The following is a 25,108-nucleotide window of genomic DNA, read 5'->3' as shown; positions in this document are numbered from 1 at the left end:
AAGCAGTTATAACTCAGTAACGCCGAAATGAATTGAACAAAATTTTCCGGATAGAAAGAAAAAATGAAAACAAAAACAGAGTCGAAAAAAAAACCACAACAAAACACAACACAAACATTGATGGATTACCAGTTCCATAAGTGAATCTTAAAATAAATCAAAAACAAAAATTACATGTTACACAGAGTGGAGGCAAATTGAAGGCAGAAAAGTGATTTAATCAATCAGACCTGCTGCTATAAATCAATCACAAGAAGACGAGAGGAAGAAAGAAAGAAATAAAAGAAGAAGAAAAAATATGGAAAATTATGCTCGACGATGAGTTACACTTTTTCCATTTCTTTGACAAAATAAAAAAAATTTTAACAGAAAAAGAAAATTGCCGAAAAATAAAAATAATAAAAAAATATTGCTGTTGATATACGCCTCGGGGAAAATCAGAAATAGTAAGATCATAAAAATCGCAAAAATCACAAAATTATATTCTCCTTTCGCTGTATATATAATTGTGTATATTGTATAGTATCATGTGTGTCTGCTAACCACTATAAAACAACTATAATATATACTACGGCTGGTGCTTGTGCACATACGTATATGATTACAATTAGATTGCGTTGCGACGTCATGCATTTATAAATAATTCGAAGCCAAAAATACTTCAAAATGCTCTCGATTTAGTTTTTCTGCACAACAAAAATAGCATTCGAAAATAAATTTTTGTTGGAAGCAGAATGATTAAAACGAAGAAAAAAAAGTTTTCTTTCCTCTCGGCATTAATGTCACTGATGTTTTTTTGTGTGTGAAAACCGACATTATAATTTACTATTTAATATAACCAAGGAGAGAATTAATAAGAAAACATAATAAAATGTAAATAAAAAAAAAAATTAAAATAACAAGCAAAAGTAAAATTTAAAATTTTTGTTTTCTCTCTCAGCGTTCCCATTGACGTCAAAAAAGTCAATAGGCAGTCGTACAATACGAACAAGTCTGAACGAGTAGACATAATTCTCACATTTTTGTATGAAAATGTTCGTTTTTTTTCTATAGTTTCGTAAACAAAGTATGAATTCAGACGTCTTCGCATTGTTTAATTTTATTATTTCGATACGCAAAGTCTAAAATCAAAATGTTCTCCGTGTTCTGTAACAGAACTTGAAAACCAGTGGTTTCACTTCTATGGGAGAGGGTTACAGGAAATGTACTCTTTTGAAATAGACTAAAAGTAGATAAGATATCGATATACAGAAAATCTGCTATCGCCTTTGTTTATACAGTACTCGGGGCAACATCTATTACTTCATTAGTTTTAACATACCTTTTGCTATATGTAAGAGAACACGAGCTTGAGCGCAACTTTTTTTTGTCGTTGTTAAGAGTGATATCGCCAAATCTTCAGGTGATTGGGAAACAAGCGGTCTCCGATTTTAATGAGTGATAGCTCGTTGGATTCGTCTTTCAATTCTAGGAAACACGTGTCTTTCACTTTTTCTTTAAAAAATTTGTTTTCTGTGAAAAGCGCTCAAAAGTGAAGACATGCCAGAGGGTACCGAAAACAGTTTTTCGGCAATAACTCAAGAAAAAATTATTTTAAATGGTTGTAATGTTGTACGATTGTCGGCCTTGAAAAGACCTACAGGTAGAGTATACGCACCGCTTGGTGCTAGTTGATCCACTAGAGTTATGACTAGAAATATAGTGAATGTTCGGAGAGTCCGCCTTCTCTGCAGCTTTATTTTATTCTTTATTCTTTATTTATTGAAATCGGGCAGCTCGTTCCGGAGATATGTCCGTAACAGTGAAGTCACCACATGCCCTTCATGTAAAAATACATCGAAATTATTATTTATTTAGAGTAAATAATCAAACGTATTTCCATGACAATCGACCTAAAGTTGTATTTTCTGTAAATTTTAGTACTTCAAGGCGTCACCGAGCTTCATTTTTTCACGGAAACATGGTCCCTGTTCTAGAATTTAAGGATTTTGAAGGATCTCTGAGTTTTTTTTTGGATTCTCTACAGGATTTATTGAACTGTTGAGGTGGTAGTGGGTCAGTTCCTAAAATTATGTCACTGCACATGCATAATAGCTCAGTCTTTCTATCGGTTTCAGAGATTTTCCTTTGAGAAAAAAATATTTTTCGATTTTGACCAATTTTTTCCGCCATTTTGTGTTCAAATGTCAAAAAATAAATTTCACCAAAAAAATCTAGACTTTTCTCTATAATTTATCCTTTGGAAGTGGATTGATATCTATTCTCGCTTACGAATGAAAAATCATAGAAAAAAAGGGACATAACGGCCGCTCACCAGAGAACCATTGAGCTGCCGTCTTAATTTAATACTCGAAGCTGCAGAGAAGGCGGACTCTCCGAACATTCACTATATTTCTAGTCATAACTCTAGTGGATCAACTAGCACCAAGCGGTGCGTATACTCCACCTGTAGGTCTTTTCAAGGCCGACAATCATACAACATTACAACAATTTAAAATAATTTTTTCTTGAGTTATTGCCGAAAAACTGTTTTCGGTACCCTCTGGCATGTCTTCACTTTTGAGCGCTTTTCACAGAAAACAAATTTTTTAAAGAAAAAGTGAAAGACACGTGTTTCCTAGAATTGAAAGACGAATCCAACGAGCTATCACTCATTAAAATCGGAGACCGCTTGTTCCCCAAGTTAAAAAAATCACCTGAAGATTTGGCGATATCACTCTTAAATAACATATGATGTTCGAGAGAATAAATTGGCAAGTTGTACTGGTCTTCAGGTCACTGGAAACTTTTGAAATAATTTCAACATAGGAGCTTGTGAGACCCGGGGTTCTACGGGCTCAAGAATTTTCTACAGCCACTGACTGCTCGCTCTCTCTGCACCAAAATAGTAAAACCACCAGCACTTTCACGAAACCAAACAATAATTTTATTTTCACCAAACATAATTTTGAATTTGAGCTTGACCTTGCAAGGTTGTAGAGCGGATTTTAGAATAGAGCGCGAGTGACACGTCATTTCATTCAAGAAATTCACCCTATGAAAATTCGAAAAAACGATCTCCAAACAATTACGTAAGGTATTTAACTTGCGAAGCCCTACGAAAATGAAAATTATCTCAAGTGTCAACGGTGTGCCACCGGCGAAAATTTTCGCAGGGTGCTGCAAGTAATGATTTTATTGTAGTAAATATGAGACTATCTTTACACAAATGTGAGAGAAATTCATTCCTTTTCAACCAAATATTTTGTTCACGACAATACACTCTTGTCGTATAGATCGTTGAGAAAATTATCAAACTCATTTTCATAGTTAGTTAACGTTTCCCGCAACTCCCTCAACGATAAAATCGAACATTTATTTTACACATTGGAGCGATATATTAAATATATTTAATTTTGTTTAGACGGATTTTTATGATTTGAAAAAAAATGAGCCGTCAGAACAGTCGGAGCGTTTGCTGCGACTGAGCCCCGTACGAACCCGTACATCTATTGCGCACGTGACCCTAGTGCGTCTGTCACCCTAGTTGAAGTCAAATTATTATGAAATGTGTACATCTTACAAATTGCGCATAGCGCAATTACGAAGCCCCGTACGACGTTCCTTTCAAATGTAACACAAATTTCAAGTTGACCTAAAATTTTAATTTATTGAGAGGCCTAAGGCCTAGTTACGGCCTTAGTCCAACGACCCAAATTTGATTTTTTTTTCAACATCATTATATTCGGCCTTCGATTACCTTCCAAATGAAACAAAAATTAGGAAAATCGGACGAAATTTACTCGAGATATATGCAAAATACACTTAGGGCCGTGTAGCGGGCTTAGTCCAAGGACCCTAATTTTTTTTTTTCCAACAACATTCTATTTGGTGGTCGATTACCTTTCAAATGAAACAAAATTTAGGAAAATCGTATCAAATTTACTCGAGTTATATGCAAAACACACTTAGGGCCGTGGAGAGGCCTTAGTCCAAGGCCACAAATTTTAAATTTTTTTTCAACAACATTCTATTCGATGTTCAATTACCTTTTAAATGAAACAAAAATTAGGAAAAACGGATGAAATTTACTCGAGTTATATGCAAAATACACTTAGGGCCGAGTAGCGGCCTTAGTCCAAGGACCCAAATTTAATTTTTTTCTCAACAACATTCTATTCCTCGTTCGATTACTTTTCAAATGAAACAAAAATTAGGAAAATCGGATCAAATTTACTCGAGTTATATGCAAAATACACTTAGGGCCGAGGAGCGGCCTCAGTCCAAGGACCTAATTTTCAAACATTTTTCTCACCACATTCTATTCGGTATTCAATTACCTTTCATATTAGACAAAAACTAGCAAAATTGGATGAGATTTACTCGATTTATATGCAAAATACACTTAGGGCCGAGGAGCGGCCTCAGTCCAAGGACCCAAATTTGAAACATTTTTCTCACCACATTATATGCGGGCTTCGATTACCTTTCAAATGAAACAACAATCACGAAAAAAGGATGAAATTTACTCGAGTTATATGCAAAATACACTTAGGGCCGAGTAGCCTTTCACTTCTAGGGCCCTAACTCACTCTCCCGATTTAAAAAAACTTTTTTTTCCTGGATTGGTATTGACAATACCTATCGTTTGCCATGTCATTTACATTTCCATCGTTTGTTTTGCCATAAATATCACCAAAAGACCTTAAAGCACTTAGGCGGCCCTAACTCACGAAGGGCCGACCTAAATATGCCCATCTTCGAACTTAGCCTCACTATTTCGACTATCTTTCAGGGAAAAAAAATTTTTGAAATCGGATTTGATTTACTCAAGATATCGACGTGACGGACAGACGGACAGACGGACAGAAGGACAGAAGGACAGACGGAGAGACGGACAGACGGAGAGACGGACAGACAAAATTTTTATTGCGGATTCGTCATCTATGAACATAGGCAAACACTTTGCCCTTACCGTCTGCTTCGAATTCCATCAATTACACACGGCATCGTAATCCTATAAGCCCCTTTGTACTTCGTACGGGGCTAAAAAATGAGAGAAAGAAGATTGGAATCATAAAACTCTGTTTTTGTTACTTTTATACACCTGTTTTCGAGATGAAAATATTATTGGAAATAATTTTACTTTTCTCTTCTTTTAATTTTTTTAATTTCTCAACTCACGATTGTAGTCTAATTATAATTCGATTTAAATCAAATGTGTCCAATTCAATGTGAACACAGATTTTCGTGTTTTTTATTATTATTTGTAGAACACATTTCGTCTTTTTAGATGAGAAATCGGATTAATTTTCCGCTAAAATTGGAAGCTATATTTCACATTTTAATATGTTCCCGTTCAAATGCAAAAGAAAACTTGGCTGAATTTTATTTATTAATTGCGATCACGAGTTTTGGGTCGGAAAAAAAATGAAATTGAAAATATACGGGCAGGAACACCTAAAAGTGCCTCCGTGTCTCTTATTTCTTTAGTTCACTTTGTTCCACACTTTCACATCTTTTGTGACTCATACATCTCTGAAGCACCTGTGGTTGTGTGGAACAAAGTGAACTCATGAAAATAAAAGATTGATAAACACGGCGGCACTTTTGATGTTCATGACTGTAATAGAATCAAACTTTTGGACTTTCGCTTGCGTGGAAATACATTTTTAATGCAAAACAAATCTCTCGATTTTCGGCCACGACTCAAAAACAATTAAAAATCCATCTTCGTAAACAATTTGTTGTTATTGTTTTTCTTGAAATTCGAGAAACATGACATTAATCTAAACAAATTTCGATCAAAGCACGAACGAATACAAAACTTTTTCATAATTATTTTATTGCAGAGAGCATGCCTCAATAACATTCAGTGCTTTGATCTTCCAAGAACACAATTTCGTTACGTATATGTGCCCCGGTTGCGATGAATTATATTATTATTGTTGTTGTTTTTGCTGTTCTCTTCTTTTCTTTAGTCGTTTTTGTTTCCTTTATTTTGTCCATGAACTTCGGATCTAAAATTAACGCAGCAGAAGTGGGTTATCAAATTATAAATATGGGAATGGACGATGCACACGATGTGTTTGAAACAAAAACACTTTTTTCTTTATTCCTTCCTTTCCAATGTTTATCATTTCCAGTGACAAATTGTATTTAACTTCATTTGAAGGTTGCAAAATAACGAGCTTTTTCATGTCTGCGACGATAGTCGTTCACATTTTCAGTTCTTACAAACCTCTGACAGTGAAATCGTTTTGATTTTTCTTATTCTTCGATCCTTTTGCAACCTTGTCCCTCACTACAATTAAACTTAGCCTTTTGTAAAGAACAAACGTACTAGAATATAGTCATCCAGTCCGCTATACTTCGTTTGTTCAAAATTTTCTTCAAAAGGTTTATAGAGAGTTTAAAGAGCTACGTTTTCGTTTTCTATTTATTGAAATCGGGCAGCTCGTTCCGGAGATATGTCCGTAACAGTGAAGTTCCTTCATGTAAAAATACATCGAAATTATTATTTATTTAGAGTAAATAATCACACGTATTTCCATGCCAATCGACCTAAAGTTGTATTTTCTGTGAATTTTAGTAACTCAAGGCGTAACCGAGCTTCATATTTTCACGGAAACATGGTCCCTGTTCTAGAATTTAAGGATTTTGAAGGATCTCTGAGTTTTTTTTTTGGATTCTCTACAGGATTTATTGAACTGTTGAGGTGGTAGTAGGTCAGTTCCTAAAATTATGTCACTGCACATGCACAATATGTTCCCAGCTCAGTCTTTCTATCGGTTTCAGAGATTTTCCTTTGAGAAAAAAATATTTTTCGACTTTGACCAATTTTTTCCGCCATTTTGTGTTCAAATGTCAAAAAATAAATTTCACCAAAAAAATCTAGACTTTTCTCTATAATTTATCCTTTGGAAGTGGATTGATATCTATTCTCGCTTACGAATGAAAAATCATAGAAAAAAGGGACATAACGGCCGCTCAGCTGCCGTCTTGGCCCCACATCAATTTTGAATCTGGAATCGATACCAGGGCCTATTATTTGTGAAATTTGTGAAATTCGATTTCGCAAATTTCGCGAATTTCACAAAAATTTCACAAATTTCACAAAGTTTCACAAATTTCGCAAAAGTTTCGCAAATTTCGTAAAACTTCACAAATTTCGCAAAAATTTCGCAAATTTCGCAAAATTTCACAAATTTCGTGAAATTTCACAAATTTTGCAAAAATTTCACAAATTTCACAAAACGAATTAAAAAATCAAATCTTCCGCAATGAACGTCGAGAACAGCAGAAGACATAAAATAAGACTCATATTATGTGTATACGACGGTGAATATGTTGGAAGGTATGGACTGGCTTCAGGATATTTCGGATAAGAGCTTGTATCTGGACCTCCAATAAATCACGACTTTGCCTTTCGGCTGTTTATTGAAAAGTGACTAACAACAGACTAAGCAAAGTTGAAGTCAGATGAAATAGTATTTTTTATGCCAAAATTCAAATCGTTTGATTGCCGCCCTTGCCTGCGGCGCGGGCTGCAAACTTCACACGTTTGAATTTTTTTACTTTCGCCCCTTGTTATGCAAAATACTATTATGAACTGCCAAACTTATTTTTTGAATAACAAAGAATTTGCGAGAAACGATTAAAAGTAGATTTTTTGTCTGAGTTGGTTGATTCGAGGCGAAGCCGAGATACACGAAAACTAGACTTTACATTTTTAACTTAATGGAATGGAAGGATGTGATTGACACACGAAAATGTCGGTTTTTGACGCATGACATGGCATTGCATTACATGCTAGTTGGGAGTAATCTCACAAGTCAAAATAAAAATTTCCCAGCTAGCATGTAAATATAACTTTTTATACTCTTCATGTGTCGGGCCGAAAATGAAAGTTTTCGACCCCTTACATGAAAAATTGTTTGTGCATCTGTTTTGGACGATTGATCTCAGGCATTTAGCAACTTCATTCCTCTTATTTGCATAGATCATTCCAAATTTCAAATAAAATCGAAACTTGAGGACCAATTAATATTTAATATCAAAGAAAAATGCAACTAACGGTAAAGTTGAAAAAATCGGTGTGTCAATAGTGATTTTCGACTATTTCCTAACCCAATAAAAGTGTCTGGAAATGATCGGCTTCTTAGATAAAAGCACTTGTCAATATGTCTTGAGAACAACGGATATGTGCAATGTCACCACAATATTGCATATTTGGGCAGATTTTGAAGATATTTTTCAGTATGCAATTGTTGATAATATTTGTGGAAAATTGTTACAAGAATAAATTTTTTAGGTCGGTCTTAAGCCTTCCGCATAGAGCAGGAACGATTGAAACAAAGTTTCGTGAGTCAGACCATATCGGGGCTAGATTATATGGGAGGCTCATTTGGCTACATGGGCACTTTCAATATCTATCTCTTCCTTAGTCAACCTTCAACAACACAGATAAGCCCAGTACACTTCATACGAGTCTCAAAATAGTTATTTTTCAGATTTAAATACTATTTTCTAAATTACTATTGATCATTTTGCATTTACTGTATTTTTTTCTCGTTAAATAGACTCGCCGATTTTGGGCTGATTTCATAAAATTTCACAAATTTCACAAAAATTTCGCGAATTTCACAAAAATTTCACAAATTTCGCAAAGTTTCACAAATTTCGCAAAAGTTTCGCAAATTTCACAAGTTTCGTAAAATTTCACAAATTTCGCAAAAATTTCACGAATTTCGCAAAAATTTCACAAATTTCGCAAAGTTTCACAAATTTCGCTAAAATTTCGCAAATTTCGTAAAATTTCACAAATTTCGCAAAAATTTCACAAATAATAGGCCCTGCGATACGGAACAACCTTCAATCATCGTTATAACGTTTTTCTAAGATGCACAATTTTTTGCCTAAGCAGGTCCACTACAATGAGATTATTTGGAAAAAAGTAAGGAAATTCTTGAAAATGCAGGAAGTTATGGGGAAACGTTTTTGGGAACTTTTACACATTTTTTGGGATGTTTTTTTGTGTAAAAATCTCTTATTTTTTACACTTTTTCGGATTTTTTTCCCTAAAATTCCAATTTTTCACATTTTTGGGAAATTTTTTAAAATTTTGAAATACTCAAGTTATTGCGGTAACAATGGTTACGATCGTTTTCTGTGATTTCAAGTGATTTTCTGTCAAGGGAATAAGATTTGAGACAATCCAGAATTCAGGAATTTTTGGAATATTCGGGAATATAATTCCATAAAATATGAAATATGATATTTTGAAAAATGTTTTTTCAAACAAGAAAAAACTAGATGAAGGAGACTTTTGTTGATCCTTAAATCAATTATCAAAAAACAAATCGGAAAAAGTACCTATGTTGGTCCATATCACAAATTCTATTCAAGTGAACTGCAATGGCCAATAGAACCAATTTTTTCTCCTCTAGAATAGGCCATCATTTCCACATAAATCGTCTGATCAATATTCAATAATATCCCACTAAGTGTCGGACGCCTCTCTTTATTTTTTGCTTCAAGCCACTTCAACCGAATAATTTGGAGTGTATAGACATACTGTCTCTATGCGGGCCATTCTTCACATTCGCAAAAAAAGAGGAGAAAACTGACGGTTATTGTTTATTGAAACTCTTAACGCAAGCCTTGAAAATCCTCGTTGATTAAATTGGTTTTCGGTGTTCCAATATTTTCCAAGACACAATCGTTGTGATGATGCTATATAATTTACAACGGTTACGTTGCATACACGTCGACCATATGTTTGAATAGTTATTTGTTAACCAAGTGGAGAAAATAGGAAATTTGACCGATAGCAAAAGTTTGCGGCCAGAGCGAAGCGAGGTGAACACAACGTTTTTCATGCTTGCGTTTTGCGAAAATCCGTAATTTTGTCCACTTCGAAGAACATGAAATAAATGGCGTTTTGTTGTCATTCTGAAAGGCGCCATTTTAGGTGAGAAAATGATCTCACCCAATATGTCTGAATTCGCCATTTTAGGTGAGAAAATGATTATTAACAAAATGGACAAAATAAGGATTTTCGCTACGAAAGCATGAAAAATAATTTTGGGATCACTTAACAATCGTACACATTTCTGTCACATCTTCGAGTAAAATGAATATGACAAGAGAAGGATTATGATGCCTGAAATCATGTTGCTAAACTGTAGTTGTCATCGGAATATTAATCATGTAAGATTTCGAGTGTTTCTCGTTCTATTGAAAGCTGTTACCCGTGTCGTTAATAAATGTAACAAACGGTACTATAGTTAAGCATTTCAAGATGTCATGAATGTTCATGTAGTGTATGTGTACATGAAAAACGCTTTCGATGGCATATCGCACTTAATATTCATTTTATGAAATGAAAATCAATGGGACACGTGTCACATAAATAATAATGTTAATTGGAAAAGTACTCGTACACGATTGTAATGATGTTGGGAACATTTCGTTCGATTCAGTGGCAGATTTATTGTGAAATGATGTTCATCTTCACAACAAAAGTTAAACGCTGAACATTGGACATGTTTATTAAGTTGTCAAAAATCAAAAATCCATTAAGACAATGTTAATAATAGTAAAAACGCGCTTGCAAATGTCTGTATATTAAACGTCTTTGTTGAGGTTTCAATCACCTAAGATTAATGGTTGGTTTTTGATGCGAAAATAAATTGATCTGGCTGTACGTACAGTTTGTTTATTTACTAAACCGGATTCTTTTTAAAGAGGCAAAAATTCAGTCACGTTGAGCAAGTCAAATTTGTTAAGCTTAAAGCTACCGCAGTGTGGTATTACCACACTCATTCGGCTATTGTTTATGATGTGAAATTATGTGAATCATCAAAGACTGTTTATTAGACGAATCTCTTTGGCTGTTTTATTTTGACAGCTTTTTTACGCTAGCTGGTGCAGTTGCATCTGTGAACTTCTCTATCATAAAAAAATGCAATAAAAAACTAAGGAACTGTGTTTGTGGCACAATTTGATAAATAGTGTAGTTGATAAAGGACCATTTCTTTTAGAACGTTCACAACCATAAAATCGTCTGGCTCCCTCCCTAGAATAGATTTTTTTGGAGTGAAATGTTTTGATGGTTGTACACGTTATGTTAAAATTGGCCCTTATCAACTTCACTTGAACACATTGCAGAATAATGCGCACACTGGAACTGTAGGCACACTGGAAAGTATAGGAAAGGAGTCGAGGGTTATCTCCAAATAAAATTTAAAAAATATAAAATTTAATTAAACTAAATTTACTAAAATTTTAATCAGGGGCGCCGACTTCTAAGGACAAGCGAGGCTCGGGCACCACTACTCGAATGATGAGCACCACTACATCTTTCCAGTTTTACTTAAAAGAGCACCACTACTCCCAGATTCGCTTGTTGTATGAGCACCACTACTCCCAAACACGTCTCTGATTTTAATTTTAATTTACTAAACCATCGACTCCTTTACTATATGCACTCATTTATAAAAGTTTAATAAAACTTCTACGTTCACTTGAAATCCTGAATTTTTCCCCATTTTCCTGCATTTTCATGAATGTTGCCAACAATTTTATGAAAACATTTTTTAGGGAAAATTGAGAAAAATCTAGAACAATGTGGACTCTCCACTGTCATGCCGGGTAGAATTTATATTTAGATTGGCCCGTATTACCATACTAAGTCTCATTAGGATAGAGTCAAGAAATCATCTGATTACCCATTATTGTTGAGTTTGTTGAGTCTTCGACGAAAAAGTGAAACGACAGTATACTGAATAAACCAAATGTATTCAAACGATCCTTATTCTATGATGTTACGTACAAGAATGATTTTACATCAAATCAATACAAAGTGTATTGATGCGCTTATGCGTTACAGTTATACTTTTCCATTCTCTGAGTTACAGTATTGTGATGGTGATAAACACCAAAAACCAACAGCCTCCCTGTTTATCAATCATCACAAAAAAATTATAACGGACTACCTCTCTTCTTATTCCGATTTGTCGCCGCCATCTCTAGTTCGCTTTCAGAATCCGTTTCGGGACAATTCCTTTTTATATGTCCTCTCTTCCCACAATTGAAACATTTTATCAAACGACCGCTTGCACTAAGTTTCTTCGCTACTAATGCTTGACCGGCCTCGCTTGCATAATTCGATTCCAATCGTAGTTCTCCAGTTACTAAACGCGATGTCAAATTTTCAATTGTCTAATCATTCGCTGTAGTGTCAATAACACCTTTGCGATGACCATTTTATCGGAAACAACTTCTCCCAAGTCCTTTAGTTTACGAACCAAATTCCGGAGCTTCGAAACATGAACAGCCATGTTGTCTCCCGGATCTTTTGTGAAGCCATAATATTTTTCAAGAAGCATTTGCATAGAAGTCTGCGATTTCTGCTCATAAATCGTCTCCAGTTTTGTCCACATTTCGTTTGCAGTCTCACAGTTCATAATGTGTATTAACGGTTCCTGACCAAGTGATGTGACGATATTCTTCTGGGCCTTACTGTCCTTGAGAGTCCAGACCTTCAGCTTCTCATCAAAATTTTGCTTGTCTCCCTCCTCCTTTTCGGGTTTTGGAGAGTCACCAGACACAACGTCCCACAGCTCGTTCGCCTTCATGATCACACGTATCTGGAATTTATACACTGGCCATGTATCCACCGATTGCAATTTTTCGATACGCACTGCTTCACGTTCATCCGCCATTTTGGACGCCAATGGCGATAGCCGATACCTCGAAAAAACAAGTCGATTCGCTGCCAATTTGATTCCAACCAATCTATCGAATTCACGTTTTCAATTGTCCACTCAATTTACCGCACTATTCTCTGTCTATAGTCTACACGGTTCAAAAAAATGAATCTCCAACAATTCACGTAACCAAGTTCGATTTCCAATTGATTTACCGCTACGCGCAAACAAAGGTTTCGTATCCAGAAAAAAACGTACAAAATTTCACGAATTGTTTTCACCAAAACGTTAATTGTTTCCAAAGAAAATATTCACTCTAAAACAATTTATTCCGCTGGGCTGCATAACCTGTTGAGTTTGTTGAGTCTTCGACGAAAAAGTGAAACGACAGTATACTGAATAAACCAAATGTATTCAAACGATCCTTATTCTATGATGTTACGTACAAGAATGATTTTACATCAAATCAATACAAAGTGATTGATGCGCTTATGCGTTACAGTTATACTTTTCCATTCTCTGAGTTACAGTATTGTGATGGTGATAAACACCAAAAACCAACAATTATAATAAGCAAATCAGCGGGCTATAAGTTTTTTGAGGAAAACCAGGATGGTTCACCAAAATTTCGGAAAACTCATAGATTTTCTTGAATTTTTCCAAAACTTAGCATTTTTTTTGAAAATTAAAATCTCACGCCTTTGAAAGTGGAATAAAAGGTCCAATAGACCAGAAATTAGCGCCTTGGAACTGAGCTCCTTCATGAATTTTCACACAATTTTCGAATGTGTATTTGTTTACTCGTCGGAATTTGAAGATTTCACACGAGCCACCATTTTATTAAATACTTTTATGATGATCTTATTCAATAAAACAAAAAATATCACATTATCACAAGTGATCTGCCACCCCAGCATCGTCCGCTAACCTTCTTAAGATTCTTCTTAGTAAAATTGCATTGTAAGTCATACAAATTATGAAACAGCTTGCCAGACTGAAACTGAATGAACTAGATGAATGGGGCAGTCAAAAATTATGTTCATCTCGAAACAATTGGTTGAACTGAACGTAATTTCCCACGTACGATGTCAATAGAGTCAGATGTAACATTTCTGAATTCACCAATCAGTTTTGGTCAGTTTTTCAAATCATCAATCCTAACTGATGCATTTCTCTGCTTTTTAGTGTACACCTAACATATCCACAAGAGACGTTCAATTACTAAAACACATTTTTAGTATACATTTTTTTTTGTACTACACTGTAAAATACTCCTCAAAAGCTGTTTCTGAAGCGTGTAATATACACCCCAGTGCTATGTCGTCGGGCCATTAGCAAAACAGTACATTGAGAAAAGTCCTAAAACAATTGAGGAGATCTTAAAATTAACGAAGTGACTATTCGCACGCGCGTGCGAATAGTCTTTCCTTCGGCCGTAGGCTATTCGCACGCCGCGTGCGAATAGTCACTCTTATGTTTGTTGACTATTGGGACGCGCGTGCGAATAGCCATTGTTACAGGTGTGGACTATTGGGACGTGCGTGCGAATAGCCAAACCTACAGGTTTCGACTATTTGGACGCGATACAAATTCGTGAAACATGATTTCACGGCGCGTAAAGATTGGATCTTCGCTTTCAGCAAAACGGTGTGTGAATAGGTATTTACACTAGTTTTATGAGAGTTTAAATGACCATTGCCATAGCTGATCCCCATAACTTACGGTGCAACGGCCTACAGGATCGGCCAATCAGAAATATGATACTTATGCATAAGATTCGAGAGCTAATAGGACCTAGAGTTTTACGAATCCTCAGGCTACATGTAATGGGATAATCTAAACATCGCGTTTGTCATGATGTCTAAATAAGTTACGAATTCAAGCTGACACAGCACTAACAAAGCCACTCTTTGAGCCAATATATTTTTTAAAATTTCGACCCTCCTGACGTCGTAAAATACCGGTTTCTTTAATTTTTTTATTTCAAAAAACAACGCTACTATTGCCTCCCCAAAGCAATGGGTGGGTCGAATTTTTACTTCGATTTTATTTTAATTATTCATCTCAATAAATTTAATCGCGAAGGAGAGAGGATTGATTTTAACATGTTAGCCAGCATATTACAGATAGTGTCTTGTTCACAAGTGAAAGTTACCTGTGCTATTTTTGACCGACGTTTCAAATTGTCCAATGATGACAAACTGCTGACTTTGTATGGAGAAATGAGGTTTTTCTCACATTATTCGTTTTGAACAACAAATTTCACGGACCGTGCTACAAATTATGATAGGACATTAAATTTTCGAAATATTTATTGTGAAATTTTCCGTGAAATAAAGAGAAATATTGACGACTCCGCTCTACCTTTTTTTAGTGCGCCTGGAAATTGAATATAAGTTGTATTGAAAGCAACTGTCATACATCAGTCTAAATTGAGACTATTTTGAAAGAATGCTGAAAAAGTAAATATATCAAAAATGAAGATTAAAAATGGGCAAGAACAGTTATTCCCTTTAAACAATGACACTAAAAAATTGTATTAATCATTCAGCTGATCAAAATTCTCATTTACACACTCAAAAATACAGTGTGAATACATAATAATAATTTCATTTATTTGTCATAAAGACCCTGAGCTCATCTTCACACAACGTTTTCTTGAAAAGCAAGATCCATTTAATAGCCTACAACCGTAAGAAAGACTATTCGCACGCGCGTGTGAATAGCATCGGCCTAAAATTAAAATGTCTATCGCCCAAATTGAAACAAAATATTTGGAAAATATGGAAGCTTCGTCACTGATTCCAGAGCCTAATATTTGGGAATCGTTTTTGAGAATTTTTGGGAATTTAGGGAGTTTTTGGGAATTTTTGGGAATTTAGGGAATTTTTGGGAATTTAGGGAATTTTTGGGAATTTAGGGAATTTTTGGGAATTTTAAGAATTAATTACCAAAAATTCCCTAAAATTCCCAAAAAATTTCTTTTCTTTGCATTTTTTTTTTGCTCGTAAAAGATCAGGAACAAACAAAATATTCCAACAAATACCTAATATCACATTTCGATTCTTTAGAGTTTCCGTACGTGAGTTCATCATGGCAGTGATTTTTTTAGTTAAATTCTATAAAAAAATATAAAAAGTTTTTATTACAAAACTAAACTTTTATTAAAAAAGGCTCGCGGTTTATTCTGGTGGCTATCGAAACTTTATATGTTGTGGCACCAAAAGATGAAACCACTTTTTTCAAAAAATATTCTAATAAGAAGTTATCATCGAAAATGTTTTTCATAGAAGGTCGGAGTGTAGACTGCTCTTAAAATAATTATTTTTGAGTTATAGCCGCAAAAAGGTTTTCGGAACCCTCTGACATGTTTTCACCTTTGAACACTTTAACCGAAAATTTAAAAAAATGTTCGAAAAAAATGAAAGATACGATTCTCTAGAATTGAAGACGAATCTATCACTCCTCAAAATCGGAGACCACTTGTTCCCCTATCACCATCACCTCCAGTTTTGGCGATATGCCGCTTAAGCTCAATTTACTGAATATATTATATTCAATATGTTCTGAAATATTTGTTGTATTTTTTGGGAATTTTTGGGAATTTTTGGGAATTTTAGAGAATTTTTGGGAATTTAGGGAATTTTTGTGAATTTAGGGAATTTTTGGGAATTTTTGAGAATTTTAGGGAATTTTGGGGAATTTTGGGAATTTAGAAAATTAATTCCCAAATATTAGGCTCTGACTGATTCCGTCCAAAAATTCAAACCTGAAATCTAACCCGATATATACACTATATGGATTGGGTAATCGAACCCACAAATAATAATCATAAATTTGCCAAAGTTTTATCTCTGTTATAAATTGTCTGAACATAGGGTTTAGTCTCGTTGGTTGTGCGGTTCCAACATTGTATTAGTATATACATGAGAAAAATATAAAGCTCCACAAATCCATTAAACAAATGCATAAATACACCAAACACTGAAGACTCGAAAGTACACATTTTTGAGGATCTTCATGAAACATTGATGTCCCATAGCCATCTCAACAAACGGGGGTATGGGATATTTAATCCGAAAAGAAAATATTTTCTTCACAATCACTTGGTCGTTACGTTTTCTTCAATTTCGTTAATCGCTTAGTCGAATTTATTGAAACTTTGGTTGTTTGCTCGAGTCGTGTATATTGTTTCGTAAACAACTTTGGAATGTATTGGACGATAATTTCGTAAAGAAATATCGATCGATGAAGCTTCATGTAACATGATATTGTAGAACAGACTTAATTGTGAGCAGAATTTTTACGTTAAAAAAAATCTTTTTCTCAAACGGCGAGTTATCTGTTTATTGACAACGTTTCCATTTCTCGTTACAGAAATATATCATCAAACGAATCACCACAATGAAATTATCAGAGAATAAACTGGAAGCGATTCAGCTATCGAACCGTAGTAGCCTGAAAAGTAATACACCCAAACGATCGGACTCTTGCAAACTGAGCTATCGCAATAGCGTTAAGAGCATCAAAAGTAGTTCCAACAAAGACGGTGGCATTCTGCATCAAATACCCGACATCGACGTACCGTACATGGAAATAAACAAAGAGTACGACATCCTAAAGAACATAGCCGAGGGATGTTTCGCCAAAATCTATTTAGTTCATCATCGACCGATCAAAACGAATGTGGTACTCAAAGCCATCCACACCGAGCTAACTACGTTTAAGGAATTCATCAAAGAATTTCACTACAGCTACCAACTGAGTCATCATCCAAACATATTAAGTTCCTATAATGTGGCATTCCAATCAAACGATTACTTTGTATTCGCTCAAGAGCATGCGCCGTTCGGTGATTTATCGGCGAATTTAGGACCGGGCGGACTGCAGGAATCATCCGTTAAGTCTATTGCCAGTCAATTGAGTTCGGCATTAGGATTTATGCATTCAAAGTCGTTGGTGCATCGTGATATTAAATTGGAGAATGTAAATCAAAAAAAATTGCAAAAATTTCCGAATTTCGAATCTCAATTTCCCTATTCATCCACAGGTTCTAGTGTTCGCATTGGACTTTTCCCGAGTGAAACTTTGTGATTTTGGTGCAACGACCAGGGAGGGTACACTGGTGGCGAAAATCAAGCACACATGGAAGAACTTTCTGCCACCCGAAGTCATCGAATCGGTGAAACATGAACGTTTCATATGTCGATCGTCGGCTGATACCTGGCAATTAGGCATTATGATCTATTCGTTGCTAACCGGTAATGTGCCATGGCGTAAAGCGGATTGGGTGAATGATGCTAAATATGCAGCGTTCAAGAAGTATGAAGAACGCAAAACGACCAAAATTCCCGAAAATTTTGCCAAATTTTCGCCGCGATTCTTGCGAGCATTTCGCAAAATTCTCTGCCACAATACGGAGGATCGGGCAAAGGTGACCGAAATTATGAAGTACATGAAAGATAAGTGGATGGACTCGAAAATATCATCGTCCAAATCGACGGGAAACATTCTGGGCGGACAGGCGGCATCCGACCAGGATTCGATCTGTGTTTATCTGAATAATCGTGAAAGTAGACATTCATTAGATGAAAATAAGACAAGACTTAGACGTTTAATGTCCACGTATTGTTTAGAAACGTCGTTGGACCAAAATGTTGTGAAGAAACGGATTTGGGAATGGATATTATCATGCGAAGAAAATCATGGCGATGACGCTGAAGGATATTAAAATGTGTAAGCAATATTAGTGTGTAAGTGACTCTATTTAAGGTTTACATTTAAGGGAAATTTATGGATTTCAAAATGGACATAACAAGAGAACCGATGTCAATCACAAAATATATATTTTTTGTAGCTCCGGTTTCGTTTTAACCACAAAAATCAGTAGAACATTTTCTGTATATTGGAAGTTCGAATCGATGGATTTTTTTTATTTCATTAGCATTTAGGAGAGATAACAATAAGAAAAACAATAACATATACGGTCAGGCCCGGCCGGACATGCTATCAAATGGCGGTATCGGGCGACAATGCTGAGTGACGCCAAAAGTAATTCATTTACGTGGGAAACCAGGTGTTCCACATTTTGATAGCTTAGTCTGGCCAGTGAAGGCCACTATAAACCTTGTGTAATATATACGCCCAAATAAAGCATCCGCTTCAATATCTTTATATCAAACTAACGATTTGGGGGAAATTAAAAACGAAAACTGCAGAAACGAACATTTTTCACTTCGAATTAATTCCGTGACACACCGATCAACACTTTGTATTTTGTATATCAAAACTTGATTTGTAAAAAAAATTTACATGAGACTTTAAATCGAACTTTATACGACCGTGCGCGGTGAATGAAGGGAGACCTTTTCTCCGTTTTTTCGGCGATGAACTGTGCATCAACTTTTTTTTATATACAGACGAGAAACTATAATAGTCTGGATGACCAGTGTAGTGTCCAGTGTTCGTAGTACCATAGAGCTATATACTGTCGACGCATAATCATGTCTCGTTGGACTATGTGACTTCTAAATTCAATGGTGTCAAATAATCTCCGAACTCGTGAACAGGAGAACAGACAATAGAACAAAATAGCTCACAATAGTGAGCTTTTAATGTTCAATCCACGCCATTGTCGTATAAATTTATATGTCAGAGAGAGAGAGAGAGAGCTTTTTTCTCCTTTGTTACGATCTGTCAGTTTTTTTTATTTTGCAATTTAGTATGGAAATGAAAACTAAAATTGAGATATCTTTGCTGTTTTAACTGGTTTTTCATATTTTTTGGACCAAAATGTTTTAAAATGTGTTTGGAATCGATTGACATTAACAGATTGTGTGAAAATATTTTTTTCTATTTTTCTTGACAAGTTGGGATCGTTGATGAAGAGAGCATCAGGGGAGCCACGTTCCATAGATTATCTGTTGCAGAAAATTTCTATTGCTATACAAAGAGGCAATGCGGCATGTATTCTTGGAACTTTAGGAAGTAATAGAGCGGATGATTTTTATTTATTGTAATATTTGTTGATTGAAAAGATCGTTTTTTTATTGACTGCGCCATATGCGAGCAGTCTTTTTTTTCGCTTTGAATAAACAATTAATTAAATAGTTAAAAATTTTTTTTTCTATTTTATTGTTTTGTTAACGTTCATCGATTCCAAACACACTTTAAAACATTTTGGTCCAACAAAATATGAAAAACCACTTAAAACAGCAAAGATATCTCAATTTTAGTTTTCATTTCCATACTAATTCGCAAAATAGAAAAACTGACAGATCGTAACAAAGGAGAAAACAGCTCTCTCTCTGACTTATAAATTTATACGACTAATGGCGTGGATTTTACCAAGGTAAATATAGTGAGGAGGTAATGCCATATATAACCGAATCAGATGTGCGGTGGCACGAAAGTTCGATACAAACGCCATCTCATCCTTCGTTGAAAGCAAAAAATGGAAAAGAAAGTCGGGCCATCTGTTGTGAGATAACGAAAATATTTTTGTGAAATACAAGTAAATCGTAGTCAACCATTTTAAAAAAAGATGTCATTGGCATTGAACTTATGTGCTAGGCCGCGCGTCTGAATGGCATTACCTCCTCACTATATTTACCTTGGATTTTATATTTATCAGAGTTTTAAAAGCCATCGATGTTCCCAGTAAATAAAGTGATTCCCAATCTATGATATTTTGGCGCGAAATTTGAATTCGTTAAGGGATTTTCAAATTTTGTGTCGAAATATCATAAACTGAAAACACTTTATGGGCTGAGAACATCGATGACATTTCCAACTCTAAAAAATCTCAAATAAGTTCCGAGCTAAAAAAGCCCCACTGTAATAAATTTCAACTAAAAAAGAACCAAATGAGTTGTTAACAAACAACTCAACAGGAAAAAGTGTAGCAGCTTAATCGAAGAACCCGTTTCATGTATAATTTGCATTTATTTGTTGTGCTGAAAGCTTGATTTGTACTGAGGTTATACTCGAAAATGTTGACCAAGGAGTCCCTGGCAGAACCTTTGACGAATTATATGAAGGATTATACGAAGGAATAATTCGTCGAAGCCAGTGACTATGTTTCGTGATTTTCCAAAAAAAAAAGGAAAATTTAAATCTGACGTCCTAAAACACTCTCCGGTTGACAGGCATGATAAGATCTTTTCTAAATCAGCCGGAAATTCTCAATAAGAATGACAACCGTTCTTATTCAATATTTGATATACAGTAGCCCGTCTTAAAGCATCACTGTTGGTAATCTGAGAATAGATGATATCAGCGTTAAATTAGCACTTCACCAGTCACAAAAAACAAAAATTTGGCAACCTTATTGAGGTAGTTAAATTACAGTTCATATTAGCGGTGAAGGTATATTGCGTGCACGTTTAGCAGAAGAGTTCGATTTCTCATTCGTAAATTATGTATCAAATTCCAAAGTGCCAGAAAAGAATTTTTAACAACAAGTCAATCAAACATACCGAAAATTCATTGTTGTTGAATATTAATTTATATATATCATCATCGCAGGTCGTCCCCGCGCATAAATATTTTTTTATAGTATAAATTGACTAATTCCAAAACGAAACAAAAAGAGATTTTTAATGAACACACATTAACAAAAATTGAAGAAGACTTATTAACCAAAAAATGTAATCAACTTTTTCTATTTAAAACTATTATTTTGGTTTAATTAAAATCCAACACCAGATTTTATATTAAATAGTGTAAAAAAATGTACTACTTTAATACATATTGTATAAGGAAATTAAATTGTACCGTTGAGCAAGGAAATAATTCTAGATTTTGTAAACCAAGAAAAAAATCCTTCCAATTAAAAAAAAAGGGAAATGAAAACCAAATTGGAAATTGTGACATATTTGATGCTAGAGATTTTATTAGATTTATACTGTGAAACGATTAATTTGTAGATTTATATAACGTTTACGAATTATTTTGATATTGAAAACTGTTAATTTTCCTTTCTTTTTTGTTATAATCGGTAAGTACTGTTCAAAAGCAAAACTTTAGATAAAAAATGTTTTTTTTTTTTAATTTTTGTTATAAATTTTGAAATCTGGAATAATGACATAAATATCTGTACTGTTAGGATGTAAAACATTTGAAATAAATTTTAGTAAAATTGTTTAAACATTTTCTATTTATTCTGGATGATTCTGAGTTGCTATAGATCATCTTCAACTTGAAGACTTCAAAGCCGTTTGAAATACCATCCACATTAAGAACTGCCATCCACATTAAAAATAATGTCATTTGAAGGAGAGGAGATTTTGAACCGACGCATATTGTTCGTTCTCTTTTTACACAGGATTCTAAATTTACTTCTCAAATTGATAAATAAAACACAACGAAACTAATCTGAGGCTACGTTTGAAAGTACTGTAACTAGAAGATGATCTTATAGAACCTAAGGTATGTATCTCTATTGAAAGTTGGACGTCATTTGTCTAAACTGTCTAATGTATTCACATCCCACAAATATTTAGAATCCACGCCATGAGTCGTATAAATCTATACGTCAGAGAGAGCTTTTTTCTCCTTTGTTACGATCTGTTTTTCATATTTTTTTGGACCAAAATGTTTTAAAATGTGTTTGGAATCGATTGGCATTAACAGATTGTGTGAAAATATTTTTTTATATTTTATTATTTTGGATAATGGATTCCACTGCAGCAAATGGTTTCCAAGCTGAATAATAATATCCAAAAATATCGAAAGTGCAATGCAGTTAGTGCATCCGACATCTACATGTTTGATTAAAGTACATTCAACCGCTGACCTGACCAGTACAGAGGAAAGTCAAAAAGGGTTTGCGTTTGTATATGGCTGTTGAGTAAAAACGTGATTTTGGGGTAATCTCAGGGACCTGGAGTAGTCGATTTTTTCGGTAGCTTACCATTATTGCTTTCAACACAAATTTTGTGCAAAAAAGTTAATTTAACCCAAATGTGCGACATTTATCAACAAAAATTGAACAATTGCGTCAACATTAACAGAATCCTACCTTATCCCTTGCTTTGCATCCACTAATTTCATACCACACGTTCCAAATCGACCTACGCGCTGTTCTGATAGAGAAAAAAAAAACTTGAATACTTGATTTATACCAGACCAGGTACAACAATGTCTTTGTGAATTTTAATTTCATTTTCTTAATAATTTAACATTGATTTACATTTGAGCAATCGTTAATTGGTTCAAAAAGATTGGGTCGAAATTGACACTTCTTGGAATGTGTTCTCATATTACTCGATTGTGTGAACGACTGTTCGCAATTTGGATGAGGACACTTATAAGGTTTATAGCCGCAGTGATAATTTAAATGAGTTTTAAGATGATGCTTCTTGGTGAATGCCTTCGGGCAAATTGGACACGAAAATGGCTTTACACCTGTAAATGCAAAGATTAAATGCGGAACGTGACCAGAAATTGACGTAGAAATACCGGAATGAAGTCGATGATGTAGCGTCATGTTACTCCTATCAGCAAAATGCTTCCCACATACCTGGTTGAAAGTCAGGAAAAAAAATAAAAAAAATTTCGTTGAAGAAGAAAAAGAGTGCGAGGACATCCAGAAAATTTAAACTACTCACCGAACACTGATAAGGCTTCTCTCCGCTATGTGTTCTAAGATGCTGTTTGAGCAACATTTTCCTTGAAAATCGTTTTCCGCACTCTTGGCATTTGTGTGGCTTCACCTATACATCAATATAAATGGAAAACAACGATGAATATATTGAGAAATAGTTGGTAAATGTTCAGTTTTGTCCTTCCTGCAGGGACGCCGAATTGTGTTTGGGAGTAGTGGTGCTCATACAACAAGCGAATCTGGGAGTAGTGGTGCTCTTTCAAGTAAAACTGGAAAGATGTAGTGGTGCTCATCATTCGAGTAGTGTTGCCCGAGCCTCGCTTGTCCATAAAAGTCGGCGCCCCTGCCTTCCTGTTAATCTAAACACTTTAGCATGTAGAAGACGATGTATAGACTAATGAAACTAAACGTTTGTAGCTCAAACTCTCACGCAATCTGAGGCTTATGAGATCGTGAAAGTAGGGAACTGAGAAAACCCCAAAGAATTTTAGAAATGAAAATGGGTTTTTTAGCCTTTCACAGACAAAAAGAATATCAGCAGTTTCACTCTCGGATCTATTACTTCATTTGCAGCCTCGGCAATGAACTAACTTTAACGACCACTCTGCCAGACCAAACGAATTTTGACCTCCACGTAAACTAAGCAGGACTAATCATGGTCGTTGTAACGAAGTTTTGCTGCACAAATAAAAATGTGAAATGGTGGAGGATCCGAGTTGACCTTGATGAAACTTGATGATGTCAAACGAGAGACTAATGAAGTAAGTATTCTAGTTTCAAAGGCAACGGCACTATGAGTGGACTGGAGAAAACTTAGTGATTCAGCTAGGACTAACACAGCTTGAAGCAGTGACAATTGAGACATTTTATCGTCTAAAATCTCTTTGACTTGAACATTGAAATGAAAAAGTTAGGCTTTCACTTACCCCAGTATGTATCCTGACATGCATGTTAAATGCCACTCTTTGATTAAACGATTTAGAGCAGTGTGGACAGCCATATTCCTTCAAATTGCGATGAATTTTCAAATGACTGCTTAAATATCCCTTGTCATTGAACACTTTATTACACTCCGGACAGTGCGCTGCGAATTCTTTGGATCCACGATGCACCGATACGTGGTACTTATAGTTACGTAGCTGTGAAAATCCTTTTCCACATTCGGTACATTCGTACCGACGCGTATTATGCGTACGAAGATGAATTTTCAATGTTTCCACGCGGATCATTTTGTCGCACATCAAACACTTTGCAAATTCTGAACAATTGTCTGCACTGCTTTCGGACACATAGTTTATTGGATTGAATATTGGATACTGGCCGTTAGCAAACAGTTGTGGACTATTCGAAATACGAACAGCAGAAGGTTCATCACTTAAAATTTTCCGAATACTAAAGTCCGTGACTTTTTTATTCGTCACCGGTGCCTGATCCGTCACCAAACATTTTATTGTATCACTATTCTCATTATTGTTATTAGCATTGCAGAACTCTACCCTTTGCAAAATTGATCGTTTTAATCCGATCATTTTATTTTTCAAAAATTTTCAACCTAACCGTCCGTTGAATGTGTACGATGTGATCGCGGTAAGGTGAATGATAACAATAACAGTGATCTTAGAAGCTCAACTTCATTTCAACAGCAAGGTAAATAGAGGTGCTAAAGCGTATAGGTATATGTCACTTATATTTCACGCGGTTACTCTTTCATTCTATATAGGTAGGCAGGTAGGTTGGGTGCGTTGATATCAAAAGAAGAAAGAATGAATAAAATGTGTGAACGGTACACAGTACCAAATGGTATTAAATG

General features: G+C 35.0%; 2 protein-coding genes across 3 annotated transcripts in view; one reads left to right on the top strand and one right to left on the bottom strand.

The window, feature by feature from the left end:
- LOC119072754 (serine/threonine-protein kinase meng-po) overlaps positions 1-18,500 on the top strand; it is a 30,651-nt gene extending 12,151 nt beyond the window's left edge. Inside the window, exons 2-4 of one of the 2 annotated variants that reach the window (XM_037178043.1) lie at positions 17,070-17,678; positions 17,743-18,265; positions 18,329-18,500. In XM_037178043.1, the coding sequence (XP_037033938.1) occupies positions 17,097-17,678; positions 17,743-18,265; positions 18,329-18,423 (1,200 nt within the window). In that variant the 5' untranslated portion in view covers positions 17,070-17,096 and the 3' untranslated portion in view covers positions 18,424-18,500. Of the gene's footprint in view, positions 1-17,069; positions 17,679-17,742 lie in introns of both variants that reach the window. The other variant, XM_037178042.1, reaches the window with a different exon arrangement.
- A 4,346-nt stretch (positions 18,501-22,846) lies between these two features.
- LOC119072740 (gastrula zinc finger protein XlCGF8.2DB) lies at positions 22,847-24,882 on the bottom strand. Its single transcript, XM_037178021.1, has 4 exons — positions 24,225-24,882; positions 23,303-23,407; positions 23,154-23,214; positions 22,847-23,099 (listed from the first exon to the last, which is right to left on the bottom strand). The coding sequence occupies exons 1-4, from the start codon at positions 24,825-24,827 to the stop codon at positions 22,870-22,872; spliced, it is 999 nt and encodes a 332-aa protein (XP_037033916.1). The 5' UTR covers positions 24,828-24,882; the 3' UTR covers positions 22,847-22,869.
- Between the last annotated feature and the right edge of the window lie 226 nt (positions 24,883-25,108).

Source organism: Bradysia coprophila (assembly GCF_014529535.1).
Source record: "Bradysia coprophila strain Holo2 chromosome IV unlocalized genomic scaffold, BU_Bcop_v1 contig_84, whole genome shotgun sequence".
NCBI lineage: Eukaryota > Metazoa > Arthropoda > Insecta > Diptera > Sciaridae > Bradysia > Bradysia coprophila.
The sequence above is the reverse complement of the archived record's forward strand: the minus strand, read 5'-3'. Positions and strand labels throughout refer to the sequence as shown.

Excerpts from the sequence above, each read along its gene's own strand:
- LOC119072740 (XM_037178021.1), bottom strand. The coding sequence starts at position 24,827 with ATGATCGGATTAAAACGATCAATTTTGCAAAGGGTAGAGTTCTGCAAT. Across the intron at positions 23,215-23,302 it reads AGAAGCCTTATCAGTGTTCG|GTATGTGGGAAGCATTTTGC; the intron begins GTGAGTAGTTTA and ends ACTTTCAACCAG. Across the intron at positions 23,100-23,153 it reads ACATCATCGACTTCATTCCG|GTGTAAAGCCATTTTCGTGT; the intron begins GTATTTCTACGT and ends TTGCATTTACAG.